The sequence below is a fragment of the Dermochelys coriacea genome, chromosome 3 (assembly GCF_009764565.3).
Source record: "Dermochelys coriacea isolate rDerCor1 chromosome 3, rDerCor1.pri.v4, whole genome shotgun sequence".
Classification (NCBI taxonomy): domain Eukaryota; kingdom Metazoa; phylum Chordata; order Testudines; family Dermochelyidae; genus Dermochelys; species Dermochelys coriacea.
This window is the reverse complement of record NC_050070.1, coordinates 113,127,562-113,145,968: the sequence shown is the minus strand read 5'-3', so window position 1 is coordinate 113,145,968 and position 18,407 is coordinate 113,127,562. Positions and strand designations below refer to the sequence as shown.

Genomic DNA, 18,407 nt, shown 5'->3' with positions numbered 1-18,407 from the left:
GCCAAGTTTACCATAAGCTTATATACCCATGACAGCATTTTTAATTAGATATAAACATAAATTTTGCCCTGGGAATTCCTGAAGAGGAGTGCATGACAAATATGTAGAGCTACGGTGCTAGAAGGAGTTTATCTTAATGATTCAATATGGGAAACTTTTCAGAAAACTTCTCTGCTGTTATTCTCTATTTCCCCTTGCAAAACGCAATTAGTCACTATTTCCAATTTGAGATTAAAATAATGAAATCATGCAGTTTTTACAATGCAAACATTTTCTTCTCAGGGATTTGTCTCTTTCTAACTCTGTTCATCCCTACAGTTATGGCTTTGGTGCAGCAGTCATACGCTAACCCAATATGCTGCTTTGATTTAGCACAATGCTTACTTTTTTTCCTGCCCAAATTTAAAGTGTGGTCCTCCATTTCATGAAATACTGAGAACCTCTTTATTGTTCATTTTCAGTATCATATCCATTTACTGAAAACATAGTTTTGCAGACTAACTCCAATCTTTAAGTAGGTCTTGAATGTTTGAAGCTACTAAGATACAGACTTGTACAGTAGCTCTACAAACAGGATTTAAGAAATGAACTAAAAGACTGATAGATACTTAACATTAGATGCTTGCCCTTATCCTTGAAACAGCATCTTCACTGAGTTTAAAACTGTTTCAAACCTGAGTCCAAGGTTATTTGATTTGGTAATAAAGAACAAAAGGGGGATATAAGTTAGCTACAGTTTTTGCTTAGAACCATCTCAACAATTTTAATTAAAGAGCTGTAAAAAGATACTCTGTTAAACATTTATAAAAATTCACAGGATGAACGAAACCGATAGCCAACACAAATTTTACAAACTGAACCAATAATTGGTTGGTTGGTTTTTTGTGTGGGGAAAGAGGGGAGCGGGAAAGATTTAGCTAAATGAAAGAAGATACATAAAAGACACTGAAATATTCTTCTCACCACAATGGACATGTTTTCACTTTTCACTTCGCACAGCCTGAACACAAATGAAAACTCTCAGCATGATACACAATTCAGTCATATTATTCACTTGAGTTTTTTTTAATGCAAAAATGTTTTATCCTTTTGTTTTGCACTTGACAAAGTATGATGTGAATACAAGAATACTAGATCAGGGGTCCAAGAAGAGACTATGAACAGGTCAACTGTATATACATTTTCAATATGGATCTTTCAGACTTCCAGCTTGTCTGATCAAAGAAATGGTAGCAAACAGAGTTTAACTCTTCTTCAGTAGTAATGGAAGGGAGGGTAGGTGAAAGTCAGCTATTTATATAGTTCAGTAAGACAAACAACTTTATTCCAGCTCTTGGACCCCTGATTTATTGCCTCTCCTCACAGGAGGGTGAAACACTGGCAGCAGTTACAACAACACAGAAACTTTTCGCATATGACATATAAACACAGGATCAATCCTGCATTGCCACTGCCCATCTTGCATCTTTTCCCCTTTGCCTCTCTTCTCCAAGTGTCCTGTGTCACCTCTGTTCCCAAGCGCGGAGTAAATCCACAGCTATGACAAACACTCAAGTTTTTGTGTGCGTCTGTGTTAAATATAATGCTCCTCAGTTAAAGCCATATGACTGAGGTAAAACTGTATGATTTGTGCTAGGAAACAACACTATCCAACAGACAGTGAATACTCCTCCAACTCCAATGGTCCTGCAGAAATTAATTAAAAGCAAAAAAGGACATTTTCCCTCCTCAAGATAAAGTTAAATTGATCTATTTGGATGTAGGTTGTCAGAACTGGTACCACTTCTTATCTTTGTACTTCATCATCATCTAAAAATAAACAAAAAGATAAAGATAAATACATATATAAATAAATATAAATAAATTAACATTTCCATACAGTGCCATATACATGCAGAGATACAATCACATAAAAGACAATCCGTTCTTTATTTTTCATTATCTCACAAAGTTTTTCACATTGTGATGAATTTCTTCAACAGTAATATCAGCAGATTCCATCACAAATCTGCTAAGGGTGAATCTGCTGCTGCCTTTCTGGCTCCTGATTGTGAGGGTGAAAGTTCAGTGGGAGGTAGCAGGACAGGCAGAGATCTGGAGGGCCAGCAATGAGGGTATCTGTTCCTGGTGGCTGCTCTGAATGATCAAACTGGGATTTCTGCAATTGTTTGTAGAAACAATACAGTTGGTCTCTCTGCATTTAAGGTCCTCTGGGCTCGTGTGCATAGTGTAAATAGAACATGTACATAATGTAAAAGTAAAAAGATACCCAACTCCATGACATGAATTCCTTTAACAATGGCAACTAACCTGCGGTTTCACCATGACATGTGCCAGATAGGCACAGTTCAGCTATGTAAAAAATTCTTATATGGTGAGGCTGGTTACTTTAATAGCAGACATTGTCAGCTTAACCATTAGGGGAAAATGTGATGCTCCATAGGAAGACAAAGGAAGTGTTAAGTATTAATCATATTGATTCCCATTTCTTGGGGATCTTTTCTCTTTTTCAGTGAATATAAAGTTAATTGCACATCTCAGACAACTCTGATATAGCACCATGTTGATGCACTAAAAGGACTCACCTCATGAGCATGTTTAGAGAAAGAATCAGCACTACTTAGCATAGCAGCTGTTCTTTCGTCCAATTCTCCTAGTTTCTGCCCTCTTTCGTCTAGTGCAATCCTGGCTCGTGCTAATTCACCAATTACTCCAGATGCTGATCCTTTAACACCTTCAATACCACCAGGCCCTGGAATATGCTGAGCAAGACTTCTTGATGCCTTTCCAGATGCTGATTCTCCAACTACATACATTTAAGGAACAAGATACCCAAAACAGAAAAATAAGGCTTCCTATAAACTAATTAGTGGTAACATTAGACACTGTTTAACTCCAACTTCAAAGCAGAAAAAATTAGGAATTTAACTCAAAATGATCATCCATTTAAGCATTCTGTTGGACGAAAACAAAAAACAAATACTACTGTTTAAAAAAAATACTATTAACCTCACATCATATGCTACTGTAAAATTACTACTTTTTTCCATTAGTCAAAAGAGGGGCCAAATTATTTTTCACTTAGGACACCAAATACCTAATGGCAGACCTGATTAAAAATCATATTGATTATTTTGTGTGTGTCAGGTCATTTCATCAGAGAAAAAATATTTTTTATAATAATCTGTTTAAGTCTTAGCTTAAGAAAACAAAATAATATAAAAAAAAGATATAAAAAAATTACTCGTAATTTCTGGAGCATTATTTTTTTAAATTTCCATTTCAATTTATTCTTACTGCGATCAGAATATGCACATTTCTGGTTGAAAGGGTTATTGCAATATCTTGAGATTTTCTGATCAGATTTTATATTTCCATACAGAATGGTTCTCATTCCATTTAACAATATAGAATTATATTACTGAGTGCTTTTAAAAAGAATGGCATCAATGAATTGAACTACCATTCTGAAGACATTTTAAGATACTTATATAAAACTTTGTCAAACTTTTAGGTTTCATGCAGAAATGTGGTTGTTTTAGGTAATGGTGGTTTTCCCCCCCAGAGTCACCGCTTCCCAGGATAAAGTTACCTATTTTGTAAGTATGGTCTACATTCTTTGTTTTTAGATTTATAACTTTACATTTAGCCATATTAAAATGTGATCCAGATCTTTCTGTATTACTGACCTGTCTGCTTCATTATTTACCACTTCCCTCCCATATTTGAGTAATCAGTACACTGGGTGAATCAGGTATGAGGCCACATATGAATGGCGATGATTAATATAATTATGTATCAGCTGTTTAACTTATTGTACCATCCAACCCCTGCATAAACGAGGCAGAATATTCAGGTGGAAAGTAATGTGATCTCGTACTTAAGGATTGCATTATATTGCATATAAATATGAGAGTTATGTTTGTACAGGAAATCTTATTTCCTGGTTTCTGAGTGCTTCTCTTTGCATCATTAATCTTCTTTTAATGTACAATTTGTACAGAATATTTAAATACATTCTGCATGGTTCACCACTTTCCTCATGTGGAAATGCTTTTCAGAATAAAAGAAATGAACTTACAGAGTTCTTCTCTGTCGAGTGACTGTGCACCACCTCCAAACAGACCTTTAAAGAAACCCCTATTTGGGGCTTCTGGTGTTTCTACTGGAGTGAAGAGCTCACCCAACATTTCCTTTGTAATGAAAAAAAATTATTGCTAGAAACAACATATTTCCTTTTTAAAGTCTCTTATAAAAACATAAGACTACTGTAGTCCATTTTCACTTTAAACCATCTACCTTCAGGGTTTGCAATTTCATAATGCAACGTATTCACACTAGGACGGAACTTTGCAGCAGATATTCAGAAGAATTTTATCTTCTATATTTGGCAATATGCCTGAATAGAAGTCAAGAACAGATCAGGAAACTCTTCAAAGTCATCTGCTATCTAATAGTTTGAGCTTGTAATACAAGAGTACTTGAAAATAAATATTTAAGAATAGCAATGTCTTCCCTCAACTAAAAATTGGGCAACACTAACTCTTTTCCTGCTGAAACTACATTTGCCACATTTCTACATGTCCAGTTTATGTCCAAACTTTATATGTAGATCACGTTATCCTGACTAATTTTTAAATATTGGGTAATTTCAAGACATCAAGTCATTTCCATAGCTTCTGATACATAAGTCTGTGGCTATCTAATATTTCATTGTGACACCATGTCTTCATTATATAACGAGCTGCCTTTATGTTTTTTTCTGACTTCTAAATATGCAAAACATACAAATTCAAGAACATGTAAATCAGGTCCAATTAAAACAAACACTCAGCTCCTTTTCCTCTGACTTATAGCTGTGGCTGAAAATCTGTCTTAGTTCTGGAATTTTTAAAATGAGATAACATTAGGATGGACAGCGACTGGATACTCATGGATTCACTTTTTAGAATTCCAGGGTGAAATCCTGGCTCCACTGAAGTTAATGACTTCAGTAAGGCCAAGATTTCACCCCGATTGTGTTACTTGAAAACTCCTGCAAAATGTCATCCTTTCAGGGACACTTTTTTCATTTGGTTCTCTGTTTCACCCAGAGGGCTCATTAACATGGAAAATAACTAATCCACCAGTATGGGAGCAATAGTTCTCATGAACTTAACTCTAAAATAGATACATATGTAATGGTATAAGAAGATGTACAGTGCACACATTCCTGATGGTTGTTGGAGGATAGAATTCCTGTTTCTATCCCAGAATTTCTGTTTCTACAGTGATATTAAAATTTGCACTTAATGGCATACAGATACATGAAAACACCCTTATCTTTGATTGAAGTTCTGAAGTGCTGGGTCCTCTCTAGATCCCTACTCTTTGGTCCCATCCCTTTTGTGAGAAGTAGACATAATGGTGGAATTTTCACCATTATTTTCACCATCGGATGCATCCGATGAAGTGAGCTGTAGCTCACGAAAGCTTATGCTCTAAAAAATTTGTAAGTCTCTAAGGTGCCACAAGTACTCCTTTTCTTGAAGTGTACACAGTATGCAACACATCTTGGTATTTAATGGTCAGTTCCATTTTCATCTAAATTATTCTTATGAGAGTTATAAAGCCGGAACAGATGACTAAGTGGACTAAGAATCAGGCTTGTATGCTTACATGCTTCCAACTATGCACTGATGTTGAAGATTTTCCAAAAAAGGATAATGCCCAAATCCTGCAACATGTTGCTTGTTGCACATGCATCCTCCACAGTTCCAACACTGTGAGAATTCTTCCCCATCCGGAATTGACGCTTATGGAGTCCCTTTATGCTGCTCTGAACCTTTTATTTGTCATATGGGGCCAAAAAAAGAGATGGGAATCTCATGCTTCGTCTCTGAAATTCCCACAACATAATGTGTCAATCAAAATGCCTTGAGTATATGCTCCCTGCTTCTGGCAGCATGCATCTTTGATTACTACCCATTTTGACTGGAGGAATTTTGAAGTCCTTAACTGCAAGAATTATCAAGGAAGTTTAACATGGAACATGACTGACCAAAAAAAGGAAAAGACTGCCCCACAGACGTACACGGGATGTTTCAGCACGATTTGGCAGAAAGGGAACTGAAGCACCAGAAATCATGATGTGTTATATACTGTAAAGCCCTCCAGTGCACCATAGCTTCTTTAGCAGGGGTTTTAATCTACCATGTGATTATCAAGAATTAAGATCTGGGACCTGTAGAGGATACCTATTTATGAAGAAACAACAGTATTAACAGTCTAATCTTTACCTGTAGGTTTTCACAAGTTTCTTGACTGTATGTGATTCTCTGGATTTCTGTAGGTGAGACAAGATACAACGCCTGTCCATTGTTGGTGAAGCAGAATGTTCTGGCTATCCGCATGTTAGTAAGTGGCAGGTAATATACATCCAACAACGGCCTTAAACTTGGCAAACTTGAGAAGAGAATTAAAAGATCATTTAAGTTAAGGAAGACTACCTTTATTATTATTGTTCAGTTTCTCAACTTATATTTTCAAACTATAGTACGCTCTTCTTCCTCTTATCCTTTTTAATCACATTACTAACAGTACTGCAGTAGACTGGTCTCAAGCAAGTATAATTCAGTGGGGGCATGAAACCTCAGTGATAACAAACAACATGTAGCGAACGAGGTAGCTCCTTGTTTTTAGACCTAAAAACCCACCCGGTAGTACAAAAGTCTATCGCCTAAAATTTAAAGTAGCATTGAACAATTAATTTCTAGCACACAATTTTACTGCCCTTTCATATTAGTATACACACACTCTTTTAAACCTACACTATAAAATCAAGATAGATCGCTTCTGGAAGAAGTAGAGTTTCACTAGAAGAGACTTTATTTCATTGTGTAATTTTTTTTTTTAAGAGCATCTATTCTATTCATAGGGAAATGGGCATGGAAAGTACTCAAGAAAAAGATTTCTACCATTTTGGTGTGAACTAGTCTCCCCTTTTCCCTAATTTGGTTGCATTTTAAGAGGAAACAAAGCTTACCTACCTTGTACTTTTTTTTTTTTTAAATATATAACCTTGCAGGATTCTCACTTCTTGGCCTCACTAGAACAAGTCAGGCTGAACTCTCCAAAGGCAGCCATAGAAGGATAGACCATAAACCATGCCCCGTACTGGTGATGACATACAATCTCTGGGCTGTAAACATCATCCTTGGAACTCTTCAGTTAGCTTCTTATGTTATTGGGAAGTATTGCTTTCCTACACCCCCACCCCCGAAATAAGTTAGCTAATCATAAAAAAAATGACTGGAAAGATTAATTACTCAATACAAACAAAGACAGACCACCATCTTAAAGTTCCCTTAGGAACTTGGGTGAGAAAACAAAAAAGTCATGCAAGAGGTTATCTTCAGAACTGAAAAATTACATGCCAAGTAGTTTCCTCCTACTCTGAAGATACGAGTAGTGTAGGACTCTAACTCCTGGAGATTTAAAAAAATGTAAAGGCAAAAATGAAAAACAAGCAGCAAAGAAGAAAAAGGGTAATAGCAACAAAATATACAAGAAGGTTTTTTCTTCACATGAGATATCTCTTCAAAATATCAAGCCTGATAGCCTGTAGAAAACAAAATTTCAAATACATAGCCAACTAAAGGGACATCTCTTAAGAAACATATCAAGGAGGTGGAGAGTTTGCTGCCCTGTTTCAGAAATAGGTTCTGCAGGAAAGAGACTAAAGCAGGATTCCTCTGTAGGGGCTGAATTCAAGCAGTATTGCTTTGTAAATATGTGGTGCAGGGATGAAGTGGCTGGCCTGAATGCATCTGAAATAGAAATAACTGAAGACAGAGAGGAAGTTGCTCTAAGGTTGATTGAGCCAACACGTTTTTCCAGCTTCAAGCTAGGTCAATCACAACTATCTTAGTGATGGATATCAAACAAAGCAATATATTGGGTGGACTTTGTGTGAGGTATTTTGTCTGCTCCATTAGAATGGAAGGAACTTTTAATATTATGGACCTAGAGAAGGGCTTTGCCTGGGCCTGTGATTTTGAGAAAAATGTTGTCCTGCCAATATGCTCAGTAAGGTGGAGCCCCCTCACTACTTTGAAGATTACTCTGCAGCACCAACTAATCCTAGTAAAGGTTGGTCTAGGAGCATCAGTTACTGGAGTCTGAAATTCATGCACTCTGCAAGCTCAAGTCTCTGCTACAAGGAAAATCATCACAGAGTGTTTTAAAACAAACAATTTGTCAGGACAATATTAACGTTCCATGACACAGGAGGCATTTTAATTGGAAAGGGTGGTAAAATATGTCAAGCCCTGAGTCCCTGCATGAACCTGATGATGAGGGTCTGTGGAAGCACTGATCTATCTTTGACCAATGCATGATAAGTCAAAACAGCTACCCAATGAATTTAGATGGACCTAGACTTTAGGTTAGACTCAGACAGGTGAAGAAGGTTGTTCAAGCAGTTTCTGCACTACAATGTGAATAGGTGGCATTTGGAAATCCATTCCCTAAAGAGGGTTATGCCTGGTCTGCTACCAGGCCACTCAGGCCGGAATATCATACTGTGTCATACTAATGGGATGTGAAAGGCCATGTGTTTCTTGCTTCAAGGTCCACTGCAGCTGCCTCACAAGGCCAAACATTTGTAGCATCATCCAAGATGTCACTTGCTGGCTCTTGCATATCCTTTCCACCAGACCAGCAGTCCCAGATCCTGCCCTGGGCTAAGAATGCTTTGAGAGTTAAACCATATCTGGCTGAATTCTGATATATGCCAATTGATTGCTAGGGACAAGTTGGAACACTGGGTAGTTCATAATCAGTGGTGAAAGACTGATCCTTTGAAACCCCCAGAGTGGTGTAATTGAACAGCCAATTGTTCAAGTAGGAAAACACATACACTTTCAGCCTGTGCAAACAGACTTCTATTACTGCTGAGAATTTTGTATAGCCAGGTGGCTTCAATGCTAGCCCAAAAGAGACAATACAAAATTGATAGCATTCATCAGATAAAAGGAACTGGAGATGCTCAATTCCTGACATGTATTCCTAGCATGTAAGTGTCTACAGATCAAGAGCATATTGCCAGTCTTCTGCCTCTAAAAGAGAATGAAGGCTCCCTGGGTGACCATCTAAAACTTCTTTGATCAGTTATCAATTCAGGTCATTACCACTAACTTCAATTGCCAACACCTAGATGCCAGTGGATTCAGCCTATGATGGAGTCCAGCTTTCAGGAAGATACAGGACACTTTGGTGGTGAAGCTAGGCCACTGACCCTACAGGTAAATTGGGTCTCTGTTGACACAGGCAGTGCCAACACTGAGTTTTCATTTCCATGATTAGCAATCAAAACTGACTCAGGTTTATACTTTGAAGATCTCTTTCAAAGCACTCTGATTGGCCTTGTGCCAGATGAGGTACCTCAACTAGCAATTTGAGTGTTATGGGAAACACGTGAGTGCATATGGTGACAACTGAAGATGCAGAACACTCCTGCATAGCATATTAAAATTCCCAAGGATACAGGACATTTACTGAAGTAATGACATCTTTCTGATGCATCATCCCTTGAAACTGATGTGTCCTTCCTTCCTAAGAAACAAACAACTCCCTGAAAGAACAAATAGCTATGGAAATGAACAGGAGTAGAATCCTTGGAAAAGAACTAAAGCAATAATTGTTGAAATTACAAAGCAAAACTAATGAGCAAGAGCACTGAAACACCAAGCAAAAGCACCAAAGTGCCAAGTCAGTGATGTCAAAAGACCAGAGCACTCGACACTGAAATTAAAAGTTGGACCACAGAACCAAAAGTTTTGGCTCTTAAGAAGTTGGGAACTGGCATATTAGTGGTTTTCCCAGACTTGCAGTGGGAAAAGAGCTTCAGAAAAACTAACTGAACAATGAAAAATTGGACATGCCTGGAAAGCAAAGGGGACAAAGAGAAATGAGACACCATCACTAAAATGGGGCACGGTGGAAGAGTTGGAGTGGTGGTGGGGAAAAGCGCAGCACCCAAGGGATGCTCCTTTGCTGATCGTTGTCAAGAATGAACAAAATTTAAGATCCCAAAGCAGTGGATAAGCTAGTGTGTGCAATGACCAGTGACCGGGCTTATGATGGTATCTACTGTCACTGTCTTCGGGAACCAAAAAACATTAAGAGCTTTGGTAGTTTCACTTGTTTTTTGCTCAAGGATTAAGATCCTGGAGTAAGAATCCTGTACAGAAAAACCATCATTTTCTCTGTCAATACATCTAGTAGCTCATACTGCTTGGAGCTTTGATATTTAAAAATTCACGTACTGCATTTAAGTCAGCAACCTAAAATATTAAAGAGAGTCTCATGCTCATAATTTAACAAGAGGTTTAGTTTGAATAAGGGATTTGCTTAAAGAGGAAGTCCAAATTGGGTCAATTAGTTAGATTTAGAGCAGAGCTACTTGAAAATGTCAGCAGCAGTCATCAGGTCAGCTACACTGAGGTTCCCAACATTGATAACACTGGTGGAGCTGAACCAGTGTTAGCAACAATGAAACCTTTTTACAGAACTTTCCTAGCGTAGACAGTACTTTTTGGCCCTATGCTCTGTAGTGCCATGTAGGACATTTGGTTTCTGCTCCCATTTGCTTATTCTTTGCAGATTAGCAAGCACTGCAGACACTGCATTGATAGCATACTGAGCCTTGGGTGGAGGGAGTACCTGTAACCTCCTCAGTGACCTGTTTAGAATGGTATTAATTAACTCTGAAAGGAGTGTCTCCAAATTCTGGCTGGACACTTGGTGGCTGAGAGGTGAATCCTTGAATTGGTGAAGGAGAGATGGGTGTAAAATGGAGAGGAAAAGTGACACATTCTTCAAATTTTGTCAGTGTGTCAAAATTGAGATTGGTAGAACAGCAGCAGATGTGCTAGTACTGTGCAGGTCAACACTGAGAAATAGAATTGGATTCCCAAAACCGAGAGACAGAAATGGGGTCTGCAGTGAAAACAGTAATTCACGTTTCAGCAGGAGTAGAGAGAAAATGACCGACTTGCTACAGTGTTTGCTAACCTCCCTGCACAATGTAGTTCTCATGATTTAGTCTCCACATATTTATACTCGTACAGTTGTGTGGAAAACAACCTGAACCAAGAACAATTAAAAACTGTGAATCTAACTACAGAATGATTTTAAGCAGATCTAGAAAAACCCTGCTTCACAACAGATGGTCTCTAAGCTATCAGAATTTGGTGGTTTGCCAGCATCATTAGAAGAGCTATTTGTGTGTAGCCTCTTTCTACCCCATTTATCTAAACTCCTAAACAGCTTGTCTAGAGGAGTAGGATGGAAGGTGTGTAAATTTCTGGACCTCTCATTGGCAGTGACTGATACCAGTAGGTCAAGAAGAATAATTTACAAAAAGCTCAACTCTATTTTGATGCCTGATAATGCCTGACATTTTAGTCAGGCTTTACAAAAAAATAAAAAAACAAGACATTGACGCTTTGGAAGAGTCTTGACCTGCTTTACTGATGAGAAGCCATTTTTTTAAAAAAACAAACCTTTGCCTATTTGAGAAATACTTTTCCAGAATGAAGGAGAATGATGCAGCTAATGCCATAGATAACCAGAAAAATACCTAAAAATTGGATCCATTTATAAAGAGGAGAGTGCAGTAGACAGTGAAATTCCCTTCATTGGCTTACTCTTGCTTTTCACAAATTCAGATTTTCTCATCTCAAAATCTTGGCACAAATCTGTCCTTGCTTATATCTACACACGTTCCCTCCTCTTTATGCTCTTAGCTCTCCATGTTTAATCTTTGCTCTCATTTTTGGACCTTCTTTCATGCTATTCCCTACTTTTGAAACTCCATCCTCTTGTTCAAAAGACTTTCCTGTATTCCGTCAAGTATGCATTTTCCATGAGACCTTTGTATGATAACCCACTGTAGAATGGTTTCATTTAAAAATGTGTGCTACATATATTCTGACTATTGTCTATGTTTAATTTGGATTTAAGCTGTTTGGGACAGGGACCACACGACAATTTACAGTAAGTTTGTACAATACTGAGCACAATGTCCATGTTAAACAAACAGGTTGTCCTCAAAAGATAAAGGAAATTCTGTCATTTTCCTTTCAACTCAGGGCTGAAGACTTCATATTGCACATGGTATGCCTATATTCCAATATGTCTTGAAAGACCAGAAATGGAGAACACGCCAAGTACTGGATCTGTAAATTTACTGGTGAATCAACTGTTGTCACAGATTGATGATGGAGTGGACTGAAGGCATACTCCATTTCATAAGGGGAAATGATAAATATCGTAGGCACTATGGTTATTATCAACACCCCACAAAATAAGAATCAATGCAGATTTTAAACTCAACTGTGAGTGGAAGTCTTGATCTATTTCTTGATGCCAGTTCTCAATAATGAGGAAGCGCTCTCATTCTCTTAGCACTGGGAATGGTGAGGTGTGAAATATATATGGACTTGTTCAATAACAAACACTAAGCGTAGCCCACAGTAGTCTAGAAGGCTATTTTTAAGGGCAAATTTCCTATAAAATTCTGAAGTATTTTCTAGGACTTTCAAGTTCAGACATGATTAAACTAAGTATGAAATGCCTGAAAACTTACAAATATATTTTTCTAAAAAAGAGCAACTCCAAAATAAACTGCAAAATGTAAAACAAGAGGGGGAGAGTAAGGAAAACAAGGGGCTGCTAACATTTAATTTTTATATCATTATGATCATCAAATCATAATTCCCTTCTCGGGATTTTCAAGTTGTGAGATTAGTAATATTAAGAAAAGAACGTTGTAGTATGCCAAACAAACAGAACCGTGCTGCCAATTAATGGAAGCCGTAAAACTATACTAGATTTTTACCAATGTACATAGCCAAACCATATGTAATAGGACCGTATATGAGGTGTACTTCATTCAACTATAAAATTTTAGTGTCATCCATGGGCCAGGCTACCAGTTTAGGAATATTTACCTCTGATGTCAGTGTGGAGTTTGCACAAAGAAGGAGGGTAGAATATGGTCAAGATGTCATAACTGAAGCTATTTATTATTTGTTGAATACTTTAATGTCATGTTCAGCATCACTTAGTGGACAAATATGCTCACCTTTAGGACCATCCCTATTTCTGCCCTTTTTTCTCTTCCTTTCCCATCCTCCTATCATTGTTTGTCTCCCTCGTCCCTGTTTCCCTTATCTCCTCAGTTCTTCCCTCTGTATATCCTCCCAGTAACAAGTCATAATTCCCACTACCTCTGGGCTTGCTTTCCCTTTACATCTGCTAAAATGATTAGCAATGAAATACAGTAATTATGCAGACATTTAAGTGCCATAATTAGGCTCAGAGTTACCAGGAGTAGGGAAGGTCATACATCTCAGAGCCATATTTTTAGGCTGTCTGCACACTGAGTGAGGTAACACTGCATCATTTACTATTTTGAACAACTTCCTTGCAACCCTGAACTACACACTTCTTAAATGAAGGCTTAGATCAGAGGTGGCCAACCTGAGCCTGAGCAGGAGCAAGAATTTACCAACGTACATTGCCAAAGAGCCACAGTAATACATCAGCAGCCCCCCATCAGCTCTCCCCTCCTGCCCACCTAGCTCCCAGCGCTTCCCATATGCTGGCAGCCCCACTGATCAGTGCCTTCCCCTCCCTCCCCACACTTCCCAATCAGCTGTTTCGTGGCATGCAAGAGACTCTGGCGGGGGGAGGGAACGAGGGCATGGCAGGCTCAGGGGAGGGGGGGTGAAGTGGGAGTAGGGCCTGCAGCAGAGCCAGGGTTTGAGCAGTGAGCACCCCCAGCACATTGGAAAATTGGCACCGGTAGCTCCAGCTCCAGAGTTAGTGCCTATACAAGGAGCCGCATATTAAATTCTGAAGAGGGGCATGTGGCTCCGGAGCCACAGGTTGGCCAATCCTGCCTTAGATTCAACACAATCTGCATATTTCAAGTGAGAAACAAATACATCGAGTGTGCTGGATCCAAATCAGATGGTTGACACCCCTCTTTTATATACTAGATTTATATAAAACGATATGAATCAATACAAAATTTTTCTTTTATTATATCCTAAAATACAGTAACATTATATAATTTACTATCTATGTGTCTATCTGAAGCATCTTGTTTCCACACAAGTTTGAAGGATAATTTTTTCCATCTATTTTAAATATTTCAAGTTAAATGACATATTTATGATCACTTTCTTTGACATTTTAATTAGCCATCATTTTGGATTAATTTGTTAATTTAGAAATAGTTATATCTTGTGACTGGGAGAAGACTGGATGATAAGATTAACAGAATAAACTTCTCCTTAGTTTCAGAGTGGTAGCCGTGTTAGTCTGTATCAGCAAAAAGAATGAGAAGTACTTGTGGCACCTTAGAGACTAACACATTTATTTGAGGTTTCAGAGTAGCAGCCGTGTTAGTCTGTATTCGCAAAAAGAAAAGGAGTACTTGTGGCACCTTAGAGACTAACAAATTTATTAGAGCATAAGCTTTCGTGAGCTACAGCTCACTTCATCGGATGCATTTGGTGGAAAAAACAGAGGAGAGATTTATATACACACACACAGAGAACATGAAACAATGGGTTTATCATACACACTGTAAGGAGAGTGATCACTTAAGATAAGCCATCACCAACAGCAGGGGGGGGGAAGGAGGAAAACCTTTCATGGTGACAAGCAGGTAGGCTAATTCCAGCAGTTAACAAGAATATCAGAGGGACAGTGGGGGGTGGGGTGGGAGGGAGAAATACCATGGGGAAATAGTTTTACTTTGTGTAATGACTCATCCATTCCCAGTCTCTATTCAAGCCTAAGTTAATTGTATCCAGTTTGCAAATTAATTCCAATTCAGCAGTCTCTCGTCGGAGTCTGTTTTTGAAGCTTTTTTGTTGAAGTATAGCCACTCTTAGGTCTGTGATCGAGTGACCAGAGAGATTGAAGTGTTCTCCAACTGGTTTTTGAATGTTATAATTCTTGACGTCTGATTTGTGTCCATTCATTCTTTTACGTAGAGACTGTCCAGTTTGGCCAATGTACATGGCAGAGGGGCATTGCTGGCACATGATGGCATATATCACATTGGTAGATGCGCAGGTGAACGAGCCTCTGATAGTGTGGCTGATGTGATTAGGCCCTATGATGGTATCCCCTGAATAGATATGTGGACAGAGTTGGCAACGGGCTTTGTTGCAAGGATAGGTTCCTGGGTTAGTGGTTCTGTTGTGTGGTTGCTGGTGAGTATTTGCTTCAGATTGGGGGGCTGTCTGTAAGCAAGGACTGGTCTGTCTCCCAAGATCTGAGAGAGCGATGGCTCGTCCTTCAGAATAGGTTGTAGATCCTTGATGATGCGTTGGAGGGGTTTTAGTTGGGGGCTGAAGGTGATGGCTAGTGGCGTTCTGTTGTTTTCTTTGTTGGGCCTGTCCTGTAGTAGGTGACTTCTGGGTACTCTTCTGGCTCTGTCAATCTGTTTCTTCACTTCAGCAGGTGGGTATTGTAGTTGTAGGAATGCATGATAGAGATCTTGTAGGTGTTTGTCTCTGTCTGAGGGGTTGGAGCAAATGCGGTTATATCGTAGCGCTTGGCTGTAGACAATGGATCGAGTGGTATGATCTGGATGAAAGCTAGAGGCATGTAGGTAGGAATAGCGGTCAGTAGGTTTCCGATATAGAGTGGTGTTTATGTGACCATCGCTTATTAGCACCGTAGTGTCCAGGAAGTGGATCTCTTGTGTGGACTGGTCCAGGCTGAGGTTGATGGTGGGATGGAAATTGTTGAAATCATGGTGGAATTCCTCAAGAGCTTCTTTTCCATGGGTTCAGATGATGAAGATGTCATCAATGTAGCGCAAGTAGAATAGGGGCATTAGGGGACGAGAGCTGAGGAAGCGTTGTTCTAAGTCAGCCATAAAAATGTTGGCATACTGTGGGGCCATGCGGGTACCCATCGCAGTGCCGCTGATTTGAAGGTATACATTGTCACCAAATGTGAAATAGTTATGGGTCAGGACAAAGTCACAAAGTTCTGCCACCAGGTTAGCCGTGACAGTATCGGGGATACTGTTCCTGACGGCTTGTAGTCCATCTTTGTGTGGAATGTTGGTGTAGAGGGCTTCTACATCCATAGTGGCTAGGATGGTGTTTTTAGGAAGATCACCAATGGACTGTAGTTTCCTCAGGAAATCGGTGATGTCTTGAAGATAGCTGGGAGTGCTGGTAACGAAGGGCCTGAGGAGGGAGTCTACATAGCCAGACAATCCTGCTGTCAGGGTGCCAATGCCTGAGATGATGGGGCGTCCAGGATTTCCAGGTTTATGGATCTTGGGTAGCAGATAGAATACCCCAGGTCGGGGCTCCAGGGGTGTGTCTGCTTCCGCCGACGTGCACGAGCTGAAATTGTGGAAAAGCAGCATCGCTTACCCCATAACCTCAGCCATGCAGAACACAGTGCCATCCACAGCCTCAGAAACAACTCTGACATCATAATCAAAAAGGCTGACAAAGGAGGTGCTGTCGTCATCATGAATAGGTCGGAGTATGAACAAGAGGCTACTAGGCAGCTCTCCAACACCACTTTCTACAAGCCATTACCCTCTGATCCCACTGAGAGTTACCAAAAGAAACTACAGCATTTGCTCAAGAAACTCCCTGAAAAAGCACAAGAACAAATCCGCACAGACACACCCCTGGAGCCCCGACCTGGGGTATTCTATCTGCTACCCAAGATCCATAAACCTGGAAATCCTGGACGCCCCATCATCTCAGGCATTGGCACCCTGACAGCAGGATTGTCTGGCTATGTAGACTCCCTCCTCAGGCCCTTCGTTACCAGCACTCCCAGCTATCTTCAAGACACCACCGATTTCCTGAGGAAACTACAGTCCATTGGTGATCTTCCTAAAAACACCATCCTAGCCACTATGGATGTAGAAGCCCTCTACACCAACATTCCACACAAAGATGGACTACAAGCCGTCAGGAACAGTATCCCTGATACTGTCACGGCTAACCTGGTGGCAGAACTTTGTGACTTTGTCCTGACCCATAACTATTTCACATTTGGTGACAATGTATACCTTCAAATCAGCGGCACTGCGATGGGTACCCGCATGGCCCCACAGTATGCCAACATTTTTATGGCTGACTTAGAACAACGCTTCCTCAGCTCTCGTCCCCTAATGCCCCTACTCTACTTGCGCTACATTGATGACATCTTCATCATCTGGACCCATGGAAAAGAAGCTCTTGAGGAATTCCACCATGATTTCAACAATTTCCATCCCACCATCAACCTCAGCCTGGACCAGTCCACACAAGAGATCCACTTCCTGGACACTACGGTGCTAATAAGCGATGGTCACATAAACACCACCCTATATCGGAAACCTACTGACCGCTATTCCTACCTACATGCCTCTAGCTTTCATCCAGATCATACCACTCGATCCATTGTCTACAGCCAAGCGCTACGATATAACCGCATTTGCTCCAACCCCTCAGACAGAGACAAACACCTACAAGATCTCTATCATGCATTCCTACAACTACAGTACCCACCTGCTGAAGTGAAGAAACAGATTGACAGAGCCAGGAGAGTACCCAGAAGTCACCTACTACAGGACAGGCCCAACAAAGAAAACAACAGAACGCCACTAGCCATCACCTTCAGCCCCCAACTAAAACCTCTCCAATGCATCATCAAGGATCTACAACCTATTCTGAAGGACGAGCCATCGCTCTCTCAGATCTTGGGAGACAGACCAGTCCTTGCTTACAGACAGCCCCCCAATCTGAAGCAAATACTCACCAGCAACCACACAACAGAACCACTAACCCAGGAACCTATCCTTGCAACAAAGCCCATTGCCAACTCTGTCCACATATCTATTCAGGGGATACCATCATAGGGCCTAATCACATCAGCCACACTATCAGAGGCTCGTTCACCTGCGCATCTACCAATGTGATATATGCCATCATGTGCCAGCAATGCCCCTCTGCCATGTACATTGGCCAAACTGGACAGTCTCTACGTAAAAGAATGAATGGACACAAATCAGACGTCAAGAATTATAACATTCAAAAACCAGTTGGAGAACACTTCAATCTCTCTGGTCACTCGATCACAGACCTAAGAGTGGCTATACTTCAACAAAAAAGCTTCAAAAACAGACTCCAACGAGAGACTGCTGAATTGGAATTAATTTGCAAACTGGATACAATTAACTTAGGCTTGAATAGAGACTGGGAATGGATGAGTCATTACACAAAGTAAAACTATTTCCCCATGGTATTTCTCCCTCCCACCCCACCCCCCACTGTCCCTCTGATATTCTTGTTAACTGCTGGAATTAGCCTACCTGCTTGTCA

The 18,407-nt window shown here is 39.9% G+C and overlaps 1 protein-coding gene across 13 annotated transcripts in view; it reads right to left on the bottom strand.

The window, feature by feature from the left end:
• Positions 1–291: 291 nt before the first annotated feature.
• STXBP5 (syntaxin binding protein 5) overlaps positions 292–18,407 on the bottom strand; it is a 180,108-nt gene continuing 161,992 nt past the window's right edge. For 12 of the 13 annotated variants that reach the window (XM_043511155.1, XM_043511154.1, XM_038393750.2 and 9 more), the window contains 4 exons: positions 6,279–6,444; positions 4,082–4,193; positions 2,586–2,806; positions 292–1,809 (listed from right to left, as the gene is read on the bottom strand). In XM_043511155.1, coding sequence (XP_043367090.1) covers positions 1,768–1,809; positions 2,586–2,806; positions 4,082–4,193; positions 6,279–6,444 — 541 coding nt within the window. In that variant the 3' untranslated portion in view covers positions 292–1,767. The remainder of the gene's footprint in view (positions 1,810–2,585; positions 2,807–4,081; positions 4,194–6,278; positions 6,445–18,407) is intronic. The other variant, XR_006280024.1, reaches the window with a different exon arrangement.